The sequence below is a fragment of the Diospyros lotus genome, chromosome 1 (assembly GCF_014633365.1).
Source record: "Diospyros lotus cultivar Yz01 chromosome 1, ASM1463336v1, whole genome shotgun sequence".
NCBI lineage: Eukaryota > Viridiplantae > Streptophyta > Magnoliopsida > Ericales > Ebenaceae > Diospyros > Diospyros lotus.
The window spans coordinates 48408200-48428625 of record NC_068338.1 but is presented as its reverse complement, the minus strand read 5'-3'; the positions used below and the strand labels follow the sequence as shown (position 1 = coordinate 48428625).

The 20426-nt window shown below is 34.4% G+C and overlaps 2 protein-coding genes and 1 pseudogene across 2 annotated transcripts; 1 reads left to right on the top strand and 2 right to left on the bottom strand.

Moving 5' to 3' along the window:
• Window positions 1-1736: 1736 nt before the first annotated feature.
• LOC127794214 (bidirectional sugar transporter SWEET3-like) lies at window positions 1737-3891 on the bottom strand (annotated as a pseudogene).
• Window positions 3892-8419: 4528 nt separating this feature from the next.
• On the bottom strand, window positions 8420-9344 carry LOC127794204 (auxin efflux carrier component 5-like). The gene is made up of 2 exons (XM_052325146.1): window positions 8704-9344; window positions 8420-8492 (listed from the first exon to the last, which is right to left on the bottom strand). Exons 1-2 carry the CDS (start codon window positions 9342-9344, stop codon window positions 8420-8422), a joined length of 714 nt encoding a protein of 237 aa, XP_052181106.1.
• Window positions 9345-14800: 5456 nt separating this feature from the next.
• Window positions 14801-15976, top strand: LOC127794170 (uncharacterized mitochondrial protein AtMg00810-like). Its single transcript, XM_052325103.1, has one exon. It carries the CDS (start codon window positions 14801-14803, stop codon window positions 15974-15976), a length of 1176 nt encoding a protein of 391 aa, XP_052181063.1.
• The last annotated feature ends 4450 nt before the right edge of the window (window positions 15977-20426 follow it).

Here is a 20426-nt window from a genome sequence, read left to right as displayed (position 1 = left end):
AAAAATAATGGATAATATTTCAATAGAAACAGGAAATGTATAGTAGAAAAAGGCATTTTAAGGTTAATGAAATTATTCAAGTGATGCTTACATCAAAAAGGAACTAATGGCTACAAAATGAGCACTTCATTTTGCAGGAATGAAAAAGATGTTCAAATTTGTGAACTTATGAATGAATGAAGCCACTGATCCATACTATAGAACCTAAGGTTAAGATCATGTAGCTAATTATTTTACTTTATTAATTATGGTGTAATTTATTTCTTATTCATTGTATTGTTAAATTTAAAATGTTAAGACTATAAAAGTCAATAAATGTTTATAATTGGAAAATAATACTTTATTGTTAAAATTAAAAATCATTGAAATGATCAAATCAATTTTACTCCAATCAACACTAACTCTAAAAAGGACAATGTTGATCAATAATTATGATCTAATAGAATGAATTATCATCTAAATCTCAACCGATAAATAGAGGATCTAGGATAACACGCAAGATTCATACGTATAGACAGATAAATAAACGATAGAGATACATTATACACAAGCTGGAGACAAACCTGATCAAGGAAGAACAACTATCGCGGAGCAATCGAACTGTAATTTACCCCAATTCCAATCAACACTTCTCTGGTTGCATGTGCGACTGATCAGTGAGCGAGGGAGGGCGAGGCTGATGGCGAGAGCGACTGAGAGTGAGTGAGGGAGAGCGAGGCGAGGCGAGGCGAGCGAGCGAGGGAGGGCGAGGTCGAGGGCGAGAGCGACTGAGAGTGAGCGAGGGAGGGCAAGGTCGAGGGCGAGAGCGACTGAGAGTGAGCGAGGGAGGGCGAGGCGAGGCGAGGCGAGCGAGCGAGGGAGGGCGAGGTCGAGGGCGAGAGCGACTGAGAGTGAGCGAGGGAGGGCAAGGTCGAGGGTGAGAGCGACTGAGAGTGAGCGAGGGAGGGCGAGGCGAGGTGAGGCGAGCTAGCGAGCGTGATCGAGGGAGGCAGCGAGGGCGATCGAGGGAGGCAGCGAGGCGCGAGCTAGATAATGTTAGGGTTTGCAGGGGGGATTTTGGAAGAGATCGAAGAGGGTGAGGGGAAGATCAATGCGGTCGGGTGCGCGCGGGAGAGAATTGGGCTAGGTCTTATATAGTCTTATCCCCGGCGGTTTTAAAACCGCCGAGGATGGTTAAACACAACCGGCGATTTTTTTAAACCGTTGGTTATGCTTCAAAAATCACTGGCGATTTTAAAAAATCGCCAGAGATGTGTAACCCATTACCGGCGGTTTTGAAACCGCCGGTCATTTTGACCCATTGTGATGTTTTCCCGATGCTTATTAAAACCGTCGGAAAAACTTCGTCGCCAATACCCCTTTTTCTTGTAGTGCCGCTTGAATTTAGGATGTGACCATTGACATGATATTTAGTTACAAGACTTGGTATTAGAAGAAATCATAATTAATTATAATTATTTTATCACCCGCCTTGTCATTCTTACCAACTGATATCAATAAAAATCAAATCTCTAAAAAAACCACTCACTAGTACACATATATATGTGAACATTTATATTTGGCATTTACAAAACATGGTAGTTGCACCCTTGAGCGCATTAATTGCCATTTGTTTATTTAATCCTAAGATTTTCAACACAAAGTTCAGGTTACGACAACATAGACGAAAATTAACTCAAAAGGACCTGCATGCAAACAACATATTGATATTATTAACATTATAAAGTAGTTGTTAATCAACCCTTGCCACTAGTAGCAGCTGCATTATCAGCAGTACTAGCCATGAGCTGCAATTGCTGCTTGGCTTTCTCATCATTCTGCTCTATGTATGTCCCATTTCTGTGTTCTTCCATAATTTCTCTTCTCCTGCACTTGCAATAAACCAGAATTTGGAGCATGCCTAATGGGGTGCCAATCAAATTAGGAACCCCCCCCCCAAAAAAAAAAAAGAAAGAAAAAAAAATCGAACCAATGAACAACATTTTCTTAATTAGGAGAGTATTAACTGAAATTTTCCTTTTATCTCAATCAAGGTGTAATATTCACACAAGCCATGAGAAGAAGATCGTTGTATCAGCAGTGCATATGGGCCATCCATAGCGAACTCGCAAGGAATGAGAAAAATGACAGATAGAATGGCATAAATTCGACGCTCTTTGTATGTATTACTTGTTTCTGCAGTATGAATATTATACTAATTAATGCCAACAATATAGCAATAACATGTTGCTATTTTCAGACTTTTTTGATAGTGCACAAAAGTTAAAATGGCTTGAAAGCAGAACAAAAGTGGTTAAAAGACACACAACAGAGAAATGTAATATTTTTGAGTATTGCGAAAGTCAAAATAGTGAATGTTTTGATTCCAAATAATTAAGAACAAACCCACAATTTGTCTATTGTGGGGAAGAGCAACTCACCACAACCACCAGAGGAGGACCGTACATTGCTGCAGAGGCTATGATTCCAATACTCCTGAATCCCGATGACTATCTTGCGATGCTGGTGATCGTGAAACACAAAAGCCGACACCAGGGCACTGGCGCAAAATATTAGGATCACTGGTATTGCTATTATAGGGACCTGATTCTGCACCATTAATACGTGTTAGGATATAGAGAGTATAGATACATACGATATATAGAAATAATTTGCTTGATATAAAAAAATAGTTCTAACCGACTACGGTACAAGAAACATATACTATATACTTGACTACTATTATAACAGCTGATATTCACGATAACAAGAGCTTATAATTAAATAAACAACAACAGAGGTTACCAGACTAAAACAGCAAATCAGAGAAGATGGTTGAAAAGCACTGCTCCCAGCTGGAACGACAAGGAATCAGGAACAAACTTCTGGATCGTGGAAGAGGCAAGAACAGAAGTAGGTCGAGTCGCGCTTTGCGCTGTCCTGAAGACAGTTAGCGCCCTGTACCGGCGACAAGCAGACTACGGCGACTGTCTCAGCAGGATGAAATGACCTCTCCGGTGAACGGCAGCCACGAACAACCGGAGCTAATAGAACTCAAGACGGGCTTGCTCTCAATGATGTAAAACTCGAGAAAATCAAACTCTTCCAAAGCTCAAAGAAAACAAGTCTTAAAACTCAAAGAAAATCAAGTCTCTTCAAAACTCTATCAAGCTTAGGGAGCTTAGAAAATATATATAGGCTTGATGAACTTGGGAACCAAGAAAAGCTTGAACTTGGAGACCAAGTAAGACTAGAACTTGGAGACCAAGTAAAGAAGAACTTGGTAGGACTTGAACTTGGAGACCAAGTAAGACTAGAACTTGGAGACCAAGTAAAGAAGAACTTGGTAGGAAAGTCACCAAGCTTCTAGGGGAAGAAAAGCAAAACTTGGAAGGAAAGTTACCAAACTTTTAAAGGAAGGAAAATAAAACTTGGTAGGAAAGCCACACACACACTCACTTCCAACAATACCAACCTATATATATATATATTAAGATATATAAAGGATCAGTAATGAAGAACTAATACACATGCGTAATTGTACCATTGACATGCACGCATGTTTATGAATTCTTGCGTGAAACGCAGAAGTAGAACTAAAAAATCACTTGCTGATCAAACATATACAGAAGCATATAATTAATGAATGATAAGAGAGAGTAATTTATAGTTTGCCTTTCCTTTTGCGGGAGCAAACCAGAAATAGATGAGAATGAAGGAGAGCTCAAGGACAACGCCTAAGCCATTAGTGGTGACCGGAGGGAAATTTTCCCATTTGTGGCTGACAACAGGCTAACCATACCAAGTGTAAAGGGAACAGTTGAGCAGTGCAATGATGTATGGAACACACAAGAACTTCTCGGTGCTTTTCTTTTTTATGACCCTTGAGAAAGTTAATCTGGGAAGAACATATATATAATTAAATTACAAGAATATTAGTGTTGAATTCAGATGGCCTGAACCACCGCCAGGTTCTCCCAACTGACCACGCATGTCCTGAGAATGGGAACCCGGACGAGCAGAGAATCAGTCAAGATGCAGAACCAGCTTCAGGTGCCACCGTTGCGGAGGCACTTCGCCCAGACGGCGATGATTGCTTTGGAGATGGCTTTCGGCGGCAATGAAGAGATAATTCATGGAGAAGGGGTCGGCGTTGGCTACGAACTCGAAGGTGAAGAGAGGGAGAGTGAAGTAGCAAATGAGGCGGTTGATGGCGTCGCACTGGTCGGCGGTGAAGAGTGGCCACCACATGACGGACGTAGAGAGGAACTACTATGGCCGCCGCCGCCACCTTGTAGACATCTTTCCACCACCCTATCATTCTTCAATTTGTTTTCTTTACCTCCATCAGTTATATATAGATGGTTAAGTGTATAGGACTCACTCATGCGCATTCAATATATGCTAATGAAAGTGCATTCAGTAGAGGGCAGAGAGGCAGAGAAGGGAACGACACTGGGTAAAATTTAGAATTAATTAAGGAATTATAGTTTTAATTAGATTTGTAATAAATACATATTATTTAAAAAACAAAATATATTTATACCTACTTAATGAACGCATTGCATTCGTTACTTAAGATTGATAAATTAATGTATATTTTTCTTGGACAGGTTTAATGTTATGCCACAACGTGCATGTTGGCTCTCAGCAGTCAGCTCCCAGCTCTCTTACTCCACTACTAAGTTTGATTGCTAGTTTTGTTTAAAAATAAAATTTTAAATACAAATTTATTCAAGAATAAATTATTTTTAATAAAAATTTTATTGGATAATAACTGGCAACTATAATTCAGTTTTTATATTTTTATAAAAATTAAATTAAGATTAGATTTAATATGGTAATAAATTTAAGTATGTTATAAATTGAAGGGTACAAGTTCAAATATTATTAGTAGAATTTATTTATTTTTATTTGAAAAAAGTATGTGCAGAATATTTTTTAAGCTCCTTTTATAAATAGGATTTCATAATAGAAGAACACCTTATTTATTTATTTAATAGCATAGGTTTATCAATTCATTATCATCTTTCTTTAATTTTTCTTAATTAAATCTATTCGCTCATTATCATTTATATATAGTCAACAATATCTAATTAAATGGCAATATATATATTCATGGGAAAACCCATCGAACTTAGGAATCAAAATAATAATTATGCTGCTTCCAACCTTTTCATCATTTGTACTAATCACAAGTTGCAAGAACCGATGCTGCTATGTGTTGGCATTAATGGCAATTTGAGATGGGGAATCAAAATGATGTTAATGAGTTGGGATCAGCAATTTGAGATGGGGATTGTTTTCAACTAGTTAATTAAAAGCACTTTTCGAGAAGTTCAAATATTTTTAAAATGTTATTTCGACAATTCAATTCAATTATAAGATATATTTGTAATGATATTTATGTAATAATGTTTTATATTTTATGTCACATAAATATAAATATACAACACAATAATACATATACACAAATAGTTTAGTAATTTATCGATCATCTTTGTAAGCCTAATATTAATTAGTAGTTTTATTATGATAATGTGTAGATGGCATTTTCAAATGTCCAAATAGCCTGAGGACTGCTTAGCCCCAATCTTCTTCTCATGGTTGGTGTCAACGTCAGGCCTTGATTGAGTTTAAAAGAAGATTTCAATTTATACTCTCCTATTTAAGAAAATGTTCTTTGGTTTCATTATTTTCTTTTTTCATTATATAATTATATTTATATAATGATGTTTTATATTTTGTGTCCCATAAATAAATATAAATATACAATACAATAAATATAAATATACATTTTAAAAATATAAATATTTTTAAAATGTTATTTCACTACAACTAATTTTAGATTAAGAGACATTTAAAAATGTCTTAATAGATAGTTTATTGGGGCATTTTAACTATTGGGGCATTAATAATAATGCCCCGTGTAATTGTGCCTCCAAAACGTATTGAGCCACTTATAAATGCCTCAAAAATAACTATAAATTTAAGTTTGTTGTAACACTTAAAAATGTCCCAAAAATCAGTATAAATTTATTTTTCATATCCTCCACAAGACCTTCTTTTAATTCTAAATTACTTCTCCCTCAGCTTGAACCCTGAACCTTTCCTTTTTCTTGTAGGCGTGTGACCACCTAATCTACACATTATCTTATTAATATACGTGCCTATGTTTATTTTATAGTATATCTAAGTTTTATTAGAATTATTCTATTGGGGCACTAAAGATTTGTCTATTAGGGCACTTCATCAGAGTATTTTGTTAGAATTATTTTAATAGGGCATTTCGAAAATTCTGTCCTATTAGATTTATCTATAATTAAGACACTTATATTTGTCTATTAGGGCATTTCATTGTTGTGCTTCATTAGAATTGTTTTATTGGGGCACTTCTTTAAATTGTGCCTTAAAATGGTATTTTATAGGGCACTTAATTGTTATGCCTCATTAAAGTTATTGTATTGGGGCACTTTTTTAAATTGTGCCTTAAAATGGTATTTTAGAGGACACTTTCTAAAAAAGATACCTTAACAAATCATTTTTGTTATAGTGTTTCGACATCCAGTTATAAGATATATGTGTAATGATATTTATATAATAATGTTTTATATCTTGTGTCACATGAATATAAATATACAACACAATAATACATAAATGTCACTAAAAATGTCACAATTAAGTGTCGAAATAGAATTTTTAAAAATAGTTCAAAAGTCCTTTATATACATATACATACATACATGCATACATATAATATATGGGCGTGCTTAGGGTTAAGAAATGAAACGAAGTTTAATATGGAATAAGTAATAGATGTTATATATTAAGAACACTAAGAAAGAACTTGGTTTGATTGGATCCGATCCTTCTCTAATTAAGCTTTAATTGAGATACATAACAAAACCTATAACCACAACTCTTGCAATTGGCTTCCACTAAAATCTCTTGATGAAGATCAATGTAAATACTCTAAAACTACATAATAACCAACTAATACCGGGAGGGAAACCATCAACCCAAAGATCACCCTGCAAAATTAAATATGACCCAAGTTAATTAGTAGTATATATGGGATATCCTTCTCTTTTTTTCTAAATTTTTTGAGGGTTTCAATGAGAAATTAAATTTTGATAATATTAATTAGTGCTAGTTTAGATAACATACGCAGTACTCAGGACATCAGCATGCAAACCATATTCTTTCGCAAAAATGAAGGAAGTGATAGATTGTGGCAACGCAGCCTGAAAAAAAAAAAATGAAACAATTATATATCTTAAGAATTAGTTGAGATTGGACTAGAAAAAGATTAAAAGAGAATTAGTTGACTAGAGGTAATGTTTCTTCAATTGTTTTTAAGTATCATTATCAAAACTTAACAATAAGTATGGTAAATTTTATGGATAACAAATATACCGAAGAAATGTTCGACATATTTCTTTTATAAATAAATACGTTTTAAAATTCAAACTTACCTATCTACTGAGAAATTAAATTACCAATTTTATGACCTTGCGATGCTTTGGCATATTAATTAAGGCAAGGTTAGGAACAAGATTTGTGAAAAAAATAAAAAATTAAAAAAAAATTGTTTTACATATATACATGTGTGAAAATGTTTCCCTATCCTTGAGAAAACCCAATTGAGAAGGGAAGGTAAGTACTTATTAACAAATCCATAGAAATTAAAACTTTCTATGGATGCCTTAGTTTGGTAGCTTGTTTTCTTTTCTTAGATCCTGACTAGGAAACCACATAGTTCACTTAATTAATAAAAGTTTAATAATGTATAGATTTTAGAAAAGACAATAATGTGAGTGACATGGCAACTTAGAAATAGTTTATCTCACATATCAACTGATAGCAATTGTAATGACACAAACACTTTGTTTATTGTCACTTTTCACTTGTCAATTTCGATTCGGACTGCTATATATTTTCAACCACAAAATGTGCGCCAATGACAAAGCATTGTGTGGGAATTGGTCATGAAGGCTTTAACAAATGCCTTTTGCCAGTGTAACTTTTCGTTTCATTTTAAATACTGTAATTTGTCAACTCGTTATGTTAATTAATATGTGAGGATTGATCATAAAGTCTATACGAAGTGCCCTGATTAACTTCTCTTTACATCTTATAATTATTTTAATTTTTTTAACTCATGATGCTATATATTGGAGTATGACTTAGCAAAAGCAACTTGTTGGCACATATTATAATTTTTCTTCCAAGTTTGTGCTAAGTAAATTTAAACATAAAAATTTGAAGTTTAATTAATTAAACCCCAGTAATGGCAAAAGAAAAATTAAAAAATTGTATGATATTTGTGAGTATCGATATTTTATACAATGTATAAGGTATATATTTTATATAAAAAAATTTGTATTATATATATAATATATGCTTTCTATTGCATAAGCTACCGATACCTATTTCATTGTTATAGAAGTTGACATTGCCAGGTTTTGTTTGGGACCGATCCCTCTATGATACTGGGCATTTGAAAATGCCACCTACAACGATACCAATAATTAATATTAGGCTTACAAAGATGATCGAAATATTACTAAATGATTTGCGTGTAAAAATTTGAGATATAATTACACTGAAATAACTAATAAAAAACTTGAACTTGTATATGTATATTTTCCGAGCAAGTTTAGGGATTGAAAGTTATGGTTGGTATGTGTTTGTACTTATATATATGTGTGTGTGTGTGTGTACCTGTTTGATAAGAAGGCCCAAGTGATTCCCACAATGCAAGCGTAGGAGTTGGGATTCATGGCGAGCTTTTGCCCCACAACCTTCATCAGCGACCAGAACGACGGTCTGGCTCCGACCACACCGTTGCCGTCTCCTTCCAAATCCTTGTCTTCCCCGACTAACCCAGTCGAGCTTCGCAGGAACTCCAGAACAAACAGCAGAATCGTCAGCCAGACGATGGCCTGAACCACCGACGACTGGACAACAAGATCGACGCCGAGTTGGCCATACATGGCCTTCATGAGGGGGACCCAGACTACCAAAGAGTTGGTCAAGGTGCAGAGAGAGAAGCTCGTGATGGACCAGCAGTAGCTGCCCTTGCCGCTACACTTGGCCCATATGGCGATCATCCCCACGATGATGACTTTGGAGATGGCGTCGCCGGCGATGAAGGGGTAGTTCATCTGGAAGGGGTCGATGTGGGCGGTGAACTCGAAGGTGAATAGCGGCAGCGTGAAGTAGCAGACCAGGCGGTTGACGGCATCGCACTGCTCGGCGGTGAAGATCCGCCACCACCTCACGGAGCCGTACCCTAGAACCAGGGCCACGTAGAGGGGAACCATCGCCACCACCATCTTGTAAACGTCTTCCCACCCTATCATCATTCTTCTTCGTGTTCTTAATTCTTCCTCTTTCTTCTTTAGGTATATATGGTTTGTTGGGTTTGAGTAATGTTGTTTAGACACTATTTGGAAGACAAGACATGCAGAGAAAGAGAAGGGCTTGGCACATTAACGCTGCGTCCCAGAGAGAGAGAGAGAGAGAGAGAGAGAGAGAGATTTGTGGTGGGTGGGGGGTTTTGGAGAGCAGGTGGTAGTGGGTTTTTATAGGGTTTCTCCGGTGGACGGCCTATAAAAATTCACTACTAGCTATTTTTATTCCTTGTTTGTAAGAAAGCATATGTCTTTTCCCTGACCGGACACAACAGTAGTTTGCTTCAAAGATAGATAAGATACATAGACTGAGAGAGTGGTACGTAAACTTGCTGAACTAATTAAATTCCATAATTCAATTTTATAAGGGCGTGATCACTTGAAATTAATTAACCAGATTTGCATGTAAATTGAAGCTACCACACACTACAAAAACATATACGATAATATATATTAGTTATAAAGGTTTCTAATAAAAAAAAGCCAGTCAAATGCTCGCACACACGTGTGCACACGTGTGTGGGTGTGTGCGTGAATATTAAAGCTATCGGCGCTAGTGGTGGCCACAATTCTGAATGGCCTGACGAGCCACATTTTTTATTTTATATAATGGATTATTTATTTAATTTGTTTTTTAATTTACACACTCTACCTTCATATTATTATATTATGTGTTATAATTATTAATATTAATTTATAGAAAAGAGAAGACGAAGAACAAGGGGAGCTCCTTATTACTTCACAGCTTACGCACCATGCATGCATATGTGTGTTTTTCTTTTCTTTTTAAATGTTACATTTTTCATAGTTTATCTGAAGAATAAATAACAAAAGAAAAAAGAAAAATGTGAATCGATCCGTATTGCCTTCATTTTAATTTTATTTTAATTATATCTTAATTTAAAAAATATTTAAATTTTATTTTAATACAATTTTATCCAATTCATTTTAAAAAAAAGTTACCTCCATGAATTCTAAACCCAAGACAAAGCCAAGGTGGGTTGTTGGCTGGCGTGCATGCTTTGCTTGCTTAGATTAGCCCCTAAACCCAAGTACCCCACCCATTATTTCATAGATCGTGCTATTTGTACTAATGGGATAATAGGTTCGATGATCAAATCGAACTTGATCACTGATGAAGTTCGATCATCAAATCGTTGCAGACAAGATAAGCCTGAGCTTTCATTGGAGATGAAGCTCGACTGGAGTCTACAACAATGGTCGGCGCGAGGCGCTATGGTAAGGCGACGACAGGATATAACGACAGTAGTGTGAGGCGCTATAGGGCAACAAAAGGATGCATTGACGGTCGGTGAGGCGGCGATAAGATGAGGCGAGGCAAAACTTGCTAGAGGTGACCATGATAAATGAGATACGAGGTGACCAATGGCAGGGGTGGTGAATTTGTAAATTAGGTGAGGGTGTTTTTGTCATTTAACATCTCCGGTCATCTTTGTTCGGGCAAAGTAGTATTTTTCTTATATATTATACACTTAGGATGATCGTTCTTATACGATTCTCAGTACTCGTGCCCTCGATTGCACTATAGAAAGTAAATCGTAAGTTAGGCTTTTGGCTCTTGTGTGGAGCTATGATTGAACTTGTAATTTACTGGATTAATAATGATATATTATTCATCCGATCAGTCAATATATGTCCTGAGGGCTATATATCACACACATTATATTATGCAAAGTAGTCATCCTTAACTAATATTTGATCATTGATTTTGATATATATTACTAATAGATTTTGATGTTTTATATTTGTTGTATTGTTTGTTTACTGTGTTTTTTTTATTTTGGCTTTGTTTCTTTGTATTTGATGTTGCTGTATCTTCGTTATTTTACTTTAGTGGCAATTTTGTAATTACATATATCGATGTATTAGTTCTAGGTATTTAAGTTGAGATCAATAAAGTAAATGATCAAGGAGGCATCTTAAATCTGTTGTCTTTTCTCTCTCTCATAAAATGGTATTAGAGCAAAGGTGAAACCCTAGGTTCGATCTGTGCGCCTATTCTTCTTCTCCGACACTGTGTAGTTGATCTTGTTTTTCGGCGACGTGAGTCGGTTCTCTATTGTTTTAGAGACCACCGCGGTTCTGAATCTTGTGATTTTTTTCTTTGCCTTCTTCGATCGCAAATGCGATTTCCAGATCTGTCGTCTCTAGATCTGTGATTTCCAGATCTTGTGATTTCTAGATCTGTTTTTCTTTGCCTTCTTCGATCACAAATGCGATTTCCAGATCTGTTGTTTCCAGATCCGTATTTCTTTTGTCTTTGTTATTTGGTTTCTTCCTCATATGGCGTCGTCTCCAGATCACTTGTCTTCCTCAATGAATAATCATGTTGTTGACGACGAAATGAGTCCGTTCTTTCTACATCATTCGGACAGCCCCGGTTTGGTCTTGGTATCTCAGCTATTGATAGGGGATAACTACGCATCGTGGAGCAGATCGATGTGGATTGCGTTATCGGTAAAGAATAAACTTGGCTTTGTTAATGGTTCGATTACTCAAGCATCAGGTGATACTCCTCTACTTAATACTTGGATCCGGAATAATAATATGGTGATATCATGGATATTGAATTCTGTTTCGAAAGAGATATCTGCAAGTTTGATCTTCTCTGATTCTGCTTTTGATATATGGACTGATTTAAAGGAAAGATTTCAACAAAGTAGTGGTCCACGAATCTTTCAACTTAGACAAGAATTGATGAACTTGAGTCAGGGACAGTTGTCAGTGAGTGTGTACTTCACGAAACTTAAGACTATATGGGAAGAACTTAGCAATTTTAGGCCTATGTGCTCATGTGGAAGGTGCTCGTGTGGTGGTAATAAGGCTTTAGCTGAACATTCTCATGTTGAGTATGTGATGTCCTTTTTGATGGGACTAAATGATTCTTATGCACAAGTTAGGGGACAATTACTATTAATGGATCCCATTCCCCCAATCAATAAGGCGTTTGCCGTAGTTGTACAAGAAGAAAACCAAAGGACAATTCTTAATTCTAATGTGTCTGATCCAGTTGCATTGGCCGTTAAGCATGGCATGGTTAAGACTGATCAAAATAAATCTCAGAAAAAAGAAAGGGCAATATGCACCCACTGTGGATTTCACGGACATACAATAGATAAATGTTATAAACTACATGGGTATCCACCAGGGTACAAGCCTAAACAACGGTTTAATCCTAGCCAAACCAATTTTAATGCTAAGCCTAATGTTGTTAGTCAAGTTTCTGATGCAAGTCGTGGTAATCCTCAGGAAATTCATGGATTTATGCAATCTTTGAGTCCAGGGTAGTATCAACACCTGTTGAACATGCTGAATTCTCACCTAACAATGGCTAAGACAACAAAATCTGATAATTCTATTGGTCAGGTTTCAGGTATCTGTTACTCTATATCTTCCAATATGTTGTTTAACCCTAAGTGTTGGATTTTGGACTCTGGAGCCACTAGCCATATTTGTGTTAATAAATCATCCTTTGTTGAGTTAAGACCTATTCAAAATGCTTCTATTATTCTTCCTAATCACACTCGGATATCAGTAAAGTTCATTGGTACTGTTAAGCTTAATCCACACATTGTTCTGGAGAATGTTCTATATGTTCCTCAATTCAAATTTAACCTAGTCTCTGTAAGTGAATTGGTTGGGAAGAATAGCATCAGTCTTAAATTCTCTTCTCATGCCTGTGTTATTCAGGACAATCACAGCTTGAGGATGATTAGCAAGGGTGATCTAGTTGGAGGCTTGTATCTTCTTGATGTCTCTGATGATAAGATGAATAATAAGGGATGTATTCAAAACTTTACTGTTGCACATGTTGATAAAAATACTTGGCATAATAGGCTAGGGCATTTATCTTTTCAGAAACTCGAAATTTTAAAGGATCAGTTGCATTATCATGGTGTTAGACATGATTTGTGTTCTATATGCCCTTTAGCCAAACAAAGAAGGCTTTCCTTTGTCTCAAATAATCATATGTCATCATGTGCTTTTGATCTTGTGCATTGTGATACTTGGGGTCCTTATCATATACCAAGATATGCAAGGCACCGTTATTTTCTTACTTTGGTTGATGATTGTACTAGATTTACTTGGGTTTTTCTTATGAGACACAAATTTGAGGCTAAGATCATTATTCCCAAGTTCTTCTCCTTAGTTGAGACTCAGTTTAATAAGGTGATTAAAAGATTTAGATCAGATAATGCTCCAGAATTACAATTTACTGAATATTTTGCCTCTAAGGGTGTTCTCCATCAATTTTCATGTGTTGAGAGACCTGAACAAAATTTGGTAGTGGAAAGGAAACACCAACACCTTCTTAATGTAGCCAGGGCACTATTTTTTCAATCCAGAATACCTATCAAGTTTTGGGGGGATTGTATTCTTACTGCCACATTTTTAATAAATAGGACACCTGCTCCTATTTTACAAAATAGTACTCCCTATCAATTATTGTATCAAATTGTCGTTGATTACTCAATTTTCAGAGTTTTTGGGAGTCTTTGTTTTGCTTCTACGCTGCCCTCTCATAGAAATAAATTTTCCCCTAGAGCCTCAGCTTGTATATTCTTGGGATATCCTCCAGGTGTTAAGGGATACAAATTATATGATCTCACCACCAAATCTGTGTTTGTTTCTAGAGACGTGGTGTTTCATGAAAATCGTTTTCCTTTCCATTCTATCACTACCTCTAATGAGCTGGTTGATCCTTTTCCTGATGTGGTACTACCTGTATCTTTCATTGAACCACCGTCTTCACCTAGTGTGTTATCTAATTCGGATGAAATACAGCCTATCACGTCCAATCCTTCTCCTGAAATTTTGGTTCATGTACCTATTCGTAGGTCTACTCGTGTTACTATTCCCCCTTCTTATCTTCGGGATTACCATTGCAACTTGTTAACTCATCGTCCATTTCCTACAGTCCATTCCTCTTATCCTTTACAGCATTATCTCACATATTCCAAATTTTCTCCTATTCACAGTTCCTTCCTTCTTAATGTATCTTCTGATTTTGAGCCTCAATTCTATCATCAAGTTGTCCAATTTGCTCATTGGAGAGATGCCATGGCAGCTGAGTTGGATGCCATGCATTTGAATAACACTTGGACTGTTACCTCTCTTCCACCTGATAAACATACCATTGGCTGTAAGTGGGTTTACAAAATTAAGTATAAAGCTGATGGTTCCATAGAGAGGCATAAGGCTCGTTTAGTGGCAAAGGGGTATACTCAACAAGAGGGGTTAGATTTTTTCGACACCTATTCTCCTGTTGCAAAGCTTGTTACGGTAAAAATTTTGCTTGCTTTAGCTACTATGAAACAATGGGTCCTTGTTCAATTAGATGTCAATAATGCCTTTTAAATGGGGATTTGTTTGAGGAAGTATACATGGATTTACCTCTTGGATATAAGCCTTCAGTTTCTGTTATTCAGGGGGAGAAGTTAGTATGTCGTTTGAATAAATCCATCTGCGGTTTGAAACAAGCTTCCCGACAATGGTTTGCAAAATTTTCTCATTCCCTTATTCAGTTTGGTTTTCAGCAGTCTAAATCTGATTATTCTTTGTTTACCAAAGGTAATGGTTTTTTTTTTGTGGCTCTTCTCGTTTATGTGGATGATATCATCATTACTGGTCCGGATTTGACTGTTATAGACTCTCTGAAGTCTTTTCTTCATAGTCAATTTAAGCTGAAGGATCTTGGCAGATTGAGGTATTTTCTTGGCCTTGAAATTGCTCAATCTAAGAGTGGGATATTTCTTTCTCAAAGACATTACACCCTACAAATCTTAGAAGATACTGGTTTTCTTGGTTGTAAACCTGTTCATCTGCCTATGGTTCACAATCTTAAACTAAGTATGCATGATGGTGAGCTCCTTGAGGATCCATCAATCTATCGACGTCTTATTGGCCAGTTACTATATCTTACCATTTCTCGACCTGATATCACATTCACAGTTCATAAGCTTAGTCAATTTGTCTCTCATCCTCGCAAGCCCCATTTAGATGTCGTCCATCACTTGTTACAGTACCTAAAATCCACTCCGGGTCAAGGTTTATCATTTTTAGCTTCTTCTTCTTTACAGCTTCGGGCATTCTCAGATGTAGATTTGGGTTCATGCTTGGATACCCGTCGTTCAGTTACTGGTTTTTGTGTATTTCTTGGTGATTCTTTGGTCTCGTGGAAGTCTAAGAAGCAAACCACGATGTCTCGGTCCTCAGCTGAAGCTGAATACCGTGCTTTAGCTTCTACTGCCAGCGAGATTACTTGGATTAATCAGATTTTGATGGATTTTCATGTTTTTATTTTATCTCATGCTTTGCTGTTTTGTGACAATCAAGCTGCCATGCACATTGCCAACAACCCTGTCTTTCATGATCGTACGAAACACATCGAGCTTGATTGCCATTTTATTCGGGACAAAGTGGTTGCTGGTCATATCAAACTTCTTCCTATCCGCTCTCAGCATCTATTGGCAGATTTGTTTACTAAAGCTCTCCTAGCTCCTCAATTGTTCTCTTTATTATCTAAGATGGCTGTTGTTAATCCTCATGGTCCATCTTAAAGGGGAGTAATAGATTTTGATGTTTTATATTTGCTGTATTGTTTGTTTATTGTGTTTTTTTTATTTTGGCTTTGTTTCTTTGTATTTGATGTTGCTGTATCTTCGTTATTTTACTTCAGTGACAATTTTGTAATTACATATATCGATGTATTAGTTCTAGGTATTTAAGCTGAGATCAATAAAGTAAATGGTCAAGGAGGCATCTTAAATATGTTGTCTTTTCTCTCTCTCATAAAAATTACGCTATTTTTAATATTAAATAGAGAATGAGATCAGCCATGTATGACAGTAATTGAATATTGATTGGAAATGTAATCAAGGGCTGTCCACGTGATTGAACAAGTTTAATCAAACTGAAAGCCTATCACGCGTGTGCCACCCGACCTACAGCCATCCTCAACTATTCTCAACAATTATATGCGCACACTTAATTTTAAAGGGACTCACAATTTTCAAAACTTATATTTAGACTTTACAATTTTTGAAAAGTATCACACACTCCACCTTAATAATAACACTTAGATCTCAATTCTTTCCAAATAATTACTCATTTTTTTAGAATAAAATAATTTAATATTTTTTTTAAATTAACACCATAAATTAATAAAATAAAATAAATTATAAATTAACGAATCATTAGAATAATTTAATAAAATATCAAATTACAAATCAATAATTTACATCAAATGTAAATTCAATTAAATTAATAAGTTAGAGAAAATTCCACAAATTACAAGATTTGAATATGGGCCCTCTATTATACCATTGAGCCGAAGTGTATAATATTCTTTTTGCTCACTCTTTTTAAATATAAGACCCACATTGATTGATAACAAAAATAATAACTTTTTTTTATTCAAAAATAAGGAGCAATAGCAAAGTCGTCATTTCTTCACCTTGATATCTATCTCTATTTTCGAAAACTATATTACCATCTCTCACAAAAGCCTTTGTGAGCCCAAAAAGAGGAATAAGATTATCTCTATGTGATTTGTAGTTAAAAGCATTTTTATCGATACATGAGCAGTATTAGTCTCTTGTATATAGTGTAAGTGCATCAAATTAATAGTTATTTTTATCTATTGAAGAGTTTTAAAGTTATATAAAATAGAGAGTTGATATATTACTTACGTCAAACAATATTTATGTTGTCCGACGTAAGTTCTACCATGAGGTCTACGCCTCTTCTCTCAAATGGTTCACGTCGAACAATTGTTATGTTATTTTACGCAGACAACATAATAATTTTGATACATAATAACTCCTTTTTAAATATTTCAATTTATGGTTACACATATGACCATTGGGAGATGATGAATTAAAAGTTGTTAGGATATACTTGTCAAGAAGACCTTGTTGCTATATGCCTTTGATATGCTGGATCTCATATATTTTGTAGCTAAATGATTATTTTTATTACTTATAATTGTTTGTTGTTCAAATTAAATAATAATGAGATAAAATAATGATAAAATAAAATAATGTTAACTCACGTTTGGTAAAAAAGATATAACTTAAGAGTTATACCAATCTTGTATTTGGTAGTTAAATTGTGAATAAGATATTAGTACTGTAAATTAATTATCAAAAAAATAATTTGTCCCCTTATCCAAATAGATTATAATTATAAAAAGGATATGTTTTTGTTATGAAAAAATATTCTTACATTATTACATAAAATTAACGCTTTTTAGTTACAAATATATATCTAAGTAATATATCAAAATTAAAAAAATAAAAAAAAATTAAAAGAGAGAGAATTGTTTGATTTATTTATATATATAGTTGAGGGCAAAAAATATCCCTACGACCAAAACGTTTAATCCTATAAAAGTGGGGAATATACAATCCCACTTCACAATATGATTATTTTAAACTTGACTTGTTTAATCTGATCATCACTAATAGATTATTATGTTTTTTTTAATATTTAGAGAGAGAGAGAGAGAGAGAGAGAGAGGGGGGGGGGGGGGGGGGGGGGGGGGGGAGACAGGTTTGCAATCAATTGTTTGGGAGAGAGTATACTTGATTTGGTAATACTTGGCTTTGCTCGTAACAGATGATGATTAACTAAGTTCTTATAGAAAGATAATAATGACAATAACGCATTAGTGTGACTGTCATTATCGTTACGCATTGCACATATATATATATATATATATGTTTGTCTTTCGTCTTCCAATTATCAAAGTGGCAGCCCGAGATTAGAGCCTAAAATGAAAATTAACCTTTCTGAGTCTGACCAGCAGGTTGGCCAATTAAGGTTGTGCCTGGAACAGCTAATTTGATAAATAAATAAAATATATATATAAAATTAATAATAATCACCAAACGAAACACAAGAGAACTAACCACCAAAAAGCAAAATGAATGCTGCTTTTTAGATGCTGGGAGACATAATTTGAAGCCCTTTATTCTGATTATTGTTCTGGTGCCATGCTTTCAAAAGCCAAGGCAATATTTTAGCTAGGCAAAATGTTACAAGTCAAACCCAATTTTAAAACTTAAGCTGAAAGTAATTAATGTAGGGCTAGCTTTTTCATGATTTTGGTGATTTTAGAATCTAAACATGGGAGATGGGACATTGCCAACAAACACAGAATATATAATTAGACAGCTTCAATAATTAGTTTATAATGTTGTTAATAAAATGTAGAGTTTATAATATATATATATATATATATATGGCTTCCAGCCTCAGCCTTTTAATGAAGGAAAAAAAGAAAAATCAAGAGATTATAATAAAAGTCAACCAATTTAAAGCCACTTATATATAGTAAGTGCTCGTTTGATTTGCTTAAAAAAAGCCTAAATTGGGGTTTACTTTACTTTCAGCCCAATTTTAAGAAGATTATAATTAATTCAGATTTAAAATGAATTCTTTACAGCCAGAATAGTTGTTTAATTAAGATGCTTCCAACAGCCAAATCCCTGTAAAGTAAAATGCATTGCATATTTAAATTTTCCTTAAATATTTATTAATTTTGTACACAAACCAGACGACACATTAACATTATTTTATAATTAAATAACACAAAAATACATTGAAACAGTGTGTCGTAATTAATCTAACAACCGTGTGTGTAAAGCATTGTTTTGTATTATTAATTACTACTTACAAAATAAACTCTACCAATATCGCACAATCTACGTACTTTAGCGCTGGATATCAATTAATGTAAATATCCAACTTAATTAACTTTATTGCATTAATTAATTCTCGCATTATTAGTTAATCTTGGGAGAAACTTACTAACTCATTTTTAACATAACATAAACATATCTAAGAATTATATTCTTTCTGTCAAGAAGTAGTCAATATACTTCTTCGTAACATAGAGAAAAAGGAGTTGACAAATTTAAATTTTTTTAAAAAAAAGTCAACTATAATACCTAGTAACCTAATAAAAGCAAGTCAACTATTATTTTTATTTTGGACTCTCAACTTTTGGCAATGCTTGTGTGTCCTTTTAGAAAGTGTGTTAAATATTTGTTGCATAATTTTGCAGCATGAGCCACTACAACATTTCATTGGTTGGACCAAGAGTTTAATAATAATACTCTTAATTATGAGTATCTCCATTGACCTTTCATATATCTTATTAGTGTGTTAATTAAGTAACTTTTTTGTTTTTTATGTAAATAAGAATTTCATAAAACCAGTCAAAATAATTTATAGATTTAAGGTAGAACATATCATGAACATCACACAAAAGACTAAAAAATAAATAAAATAAAGAAATATATAATTCTCCTAATAATAAAAAAAATAAAATGTACAAATATCAAGAAGAGACCTCTATTAGTATCACATTCGAAGATTATCCAAAGAAAACACATTCCCTAAATATTATAACTTAGAATACTAAAACATACTCATGATTCAAATCTTTCCTAAAACATGAAATGTGGATTAAAATAAAGGAGTAACGAGAGATTTTAAAAAAAAATCACTTGTAGATTCCAATTAGGAGGAACTTTTCTAAGAAATTACTAGGCTTTTTAGATAAGAATTCACAGTTGTGCTGTCAACTCTTAATTACCCACAAAAAATCATTGAAAGTGTATAAATATAATCATAATTTAGACTATTGTTTTATGTGAGAAATCAAAATTAATGTGCCGCCAGCCCCTAATCCAATGGAGTAACAAGAACCCCCAATTATGAGAGTTCACCTTGTATTTGGTTTAGTTGGAACTTGTATTAAGTCTTTATTTATTTATGTATTTTTTATATTTTCGGAAATTCCACCTTTTTGGGGACATGAAACGATCAATCTTTAATTGAATTAGTTAATGTGCGGATGACAATATAGGACAAACAAAGGGCCGGAGAAATGGATTGGTGGTTGGCATTTGAGCTTTGACGGCTGACAATTTATAGATATAGGTATTTAATTAATTATATATTAAAAATTTTGAAATATTTATTTATTCAAATGTTCAAATT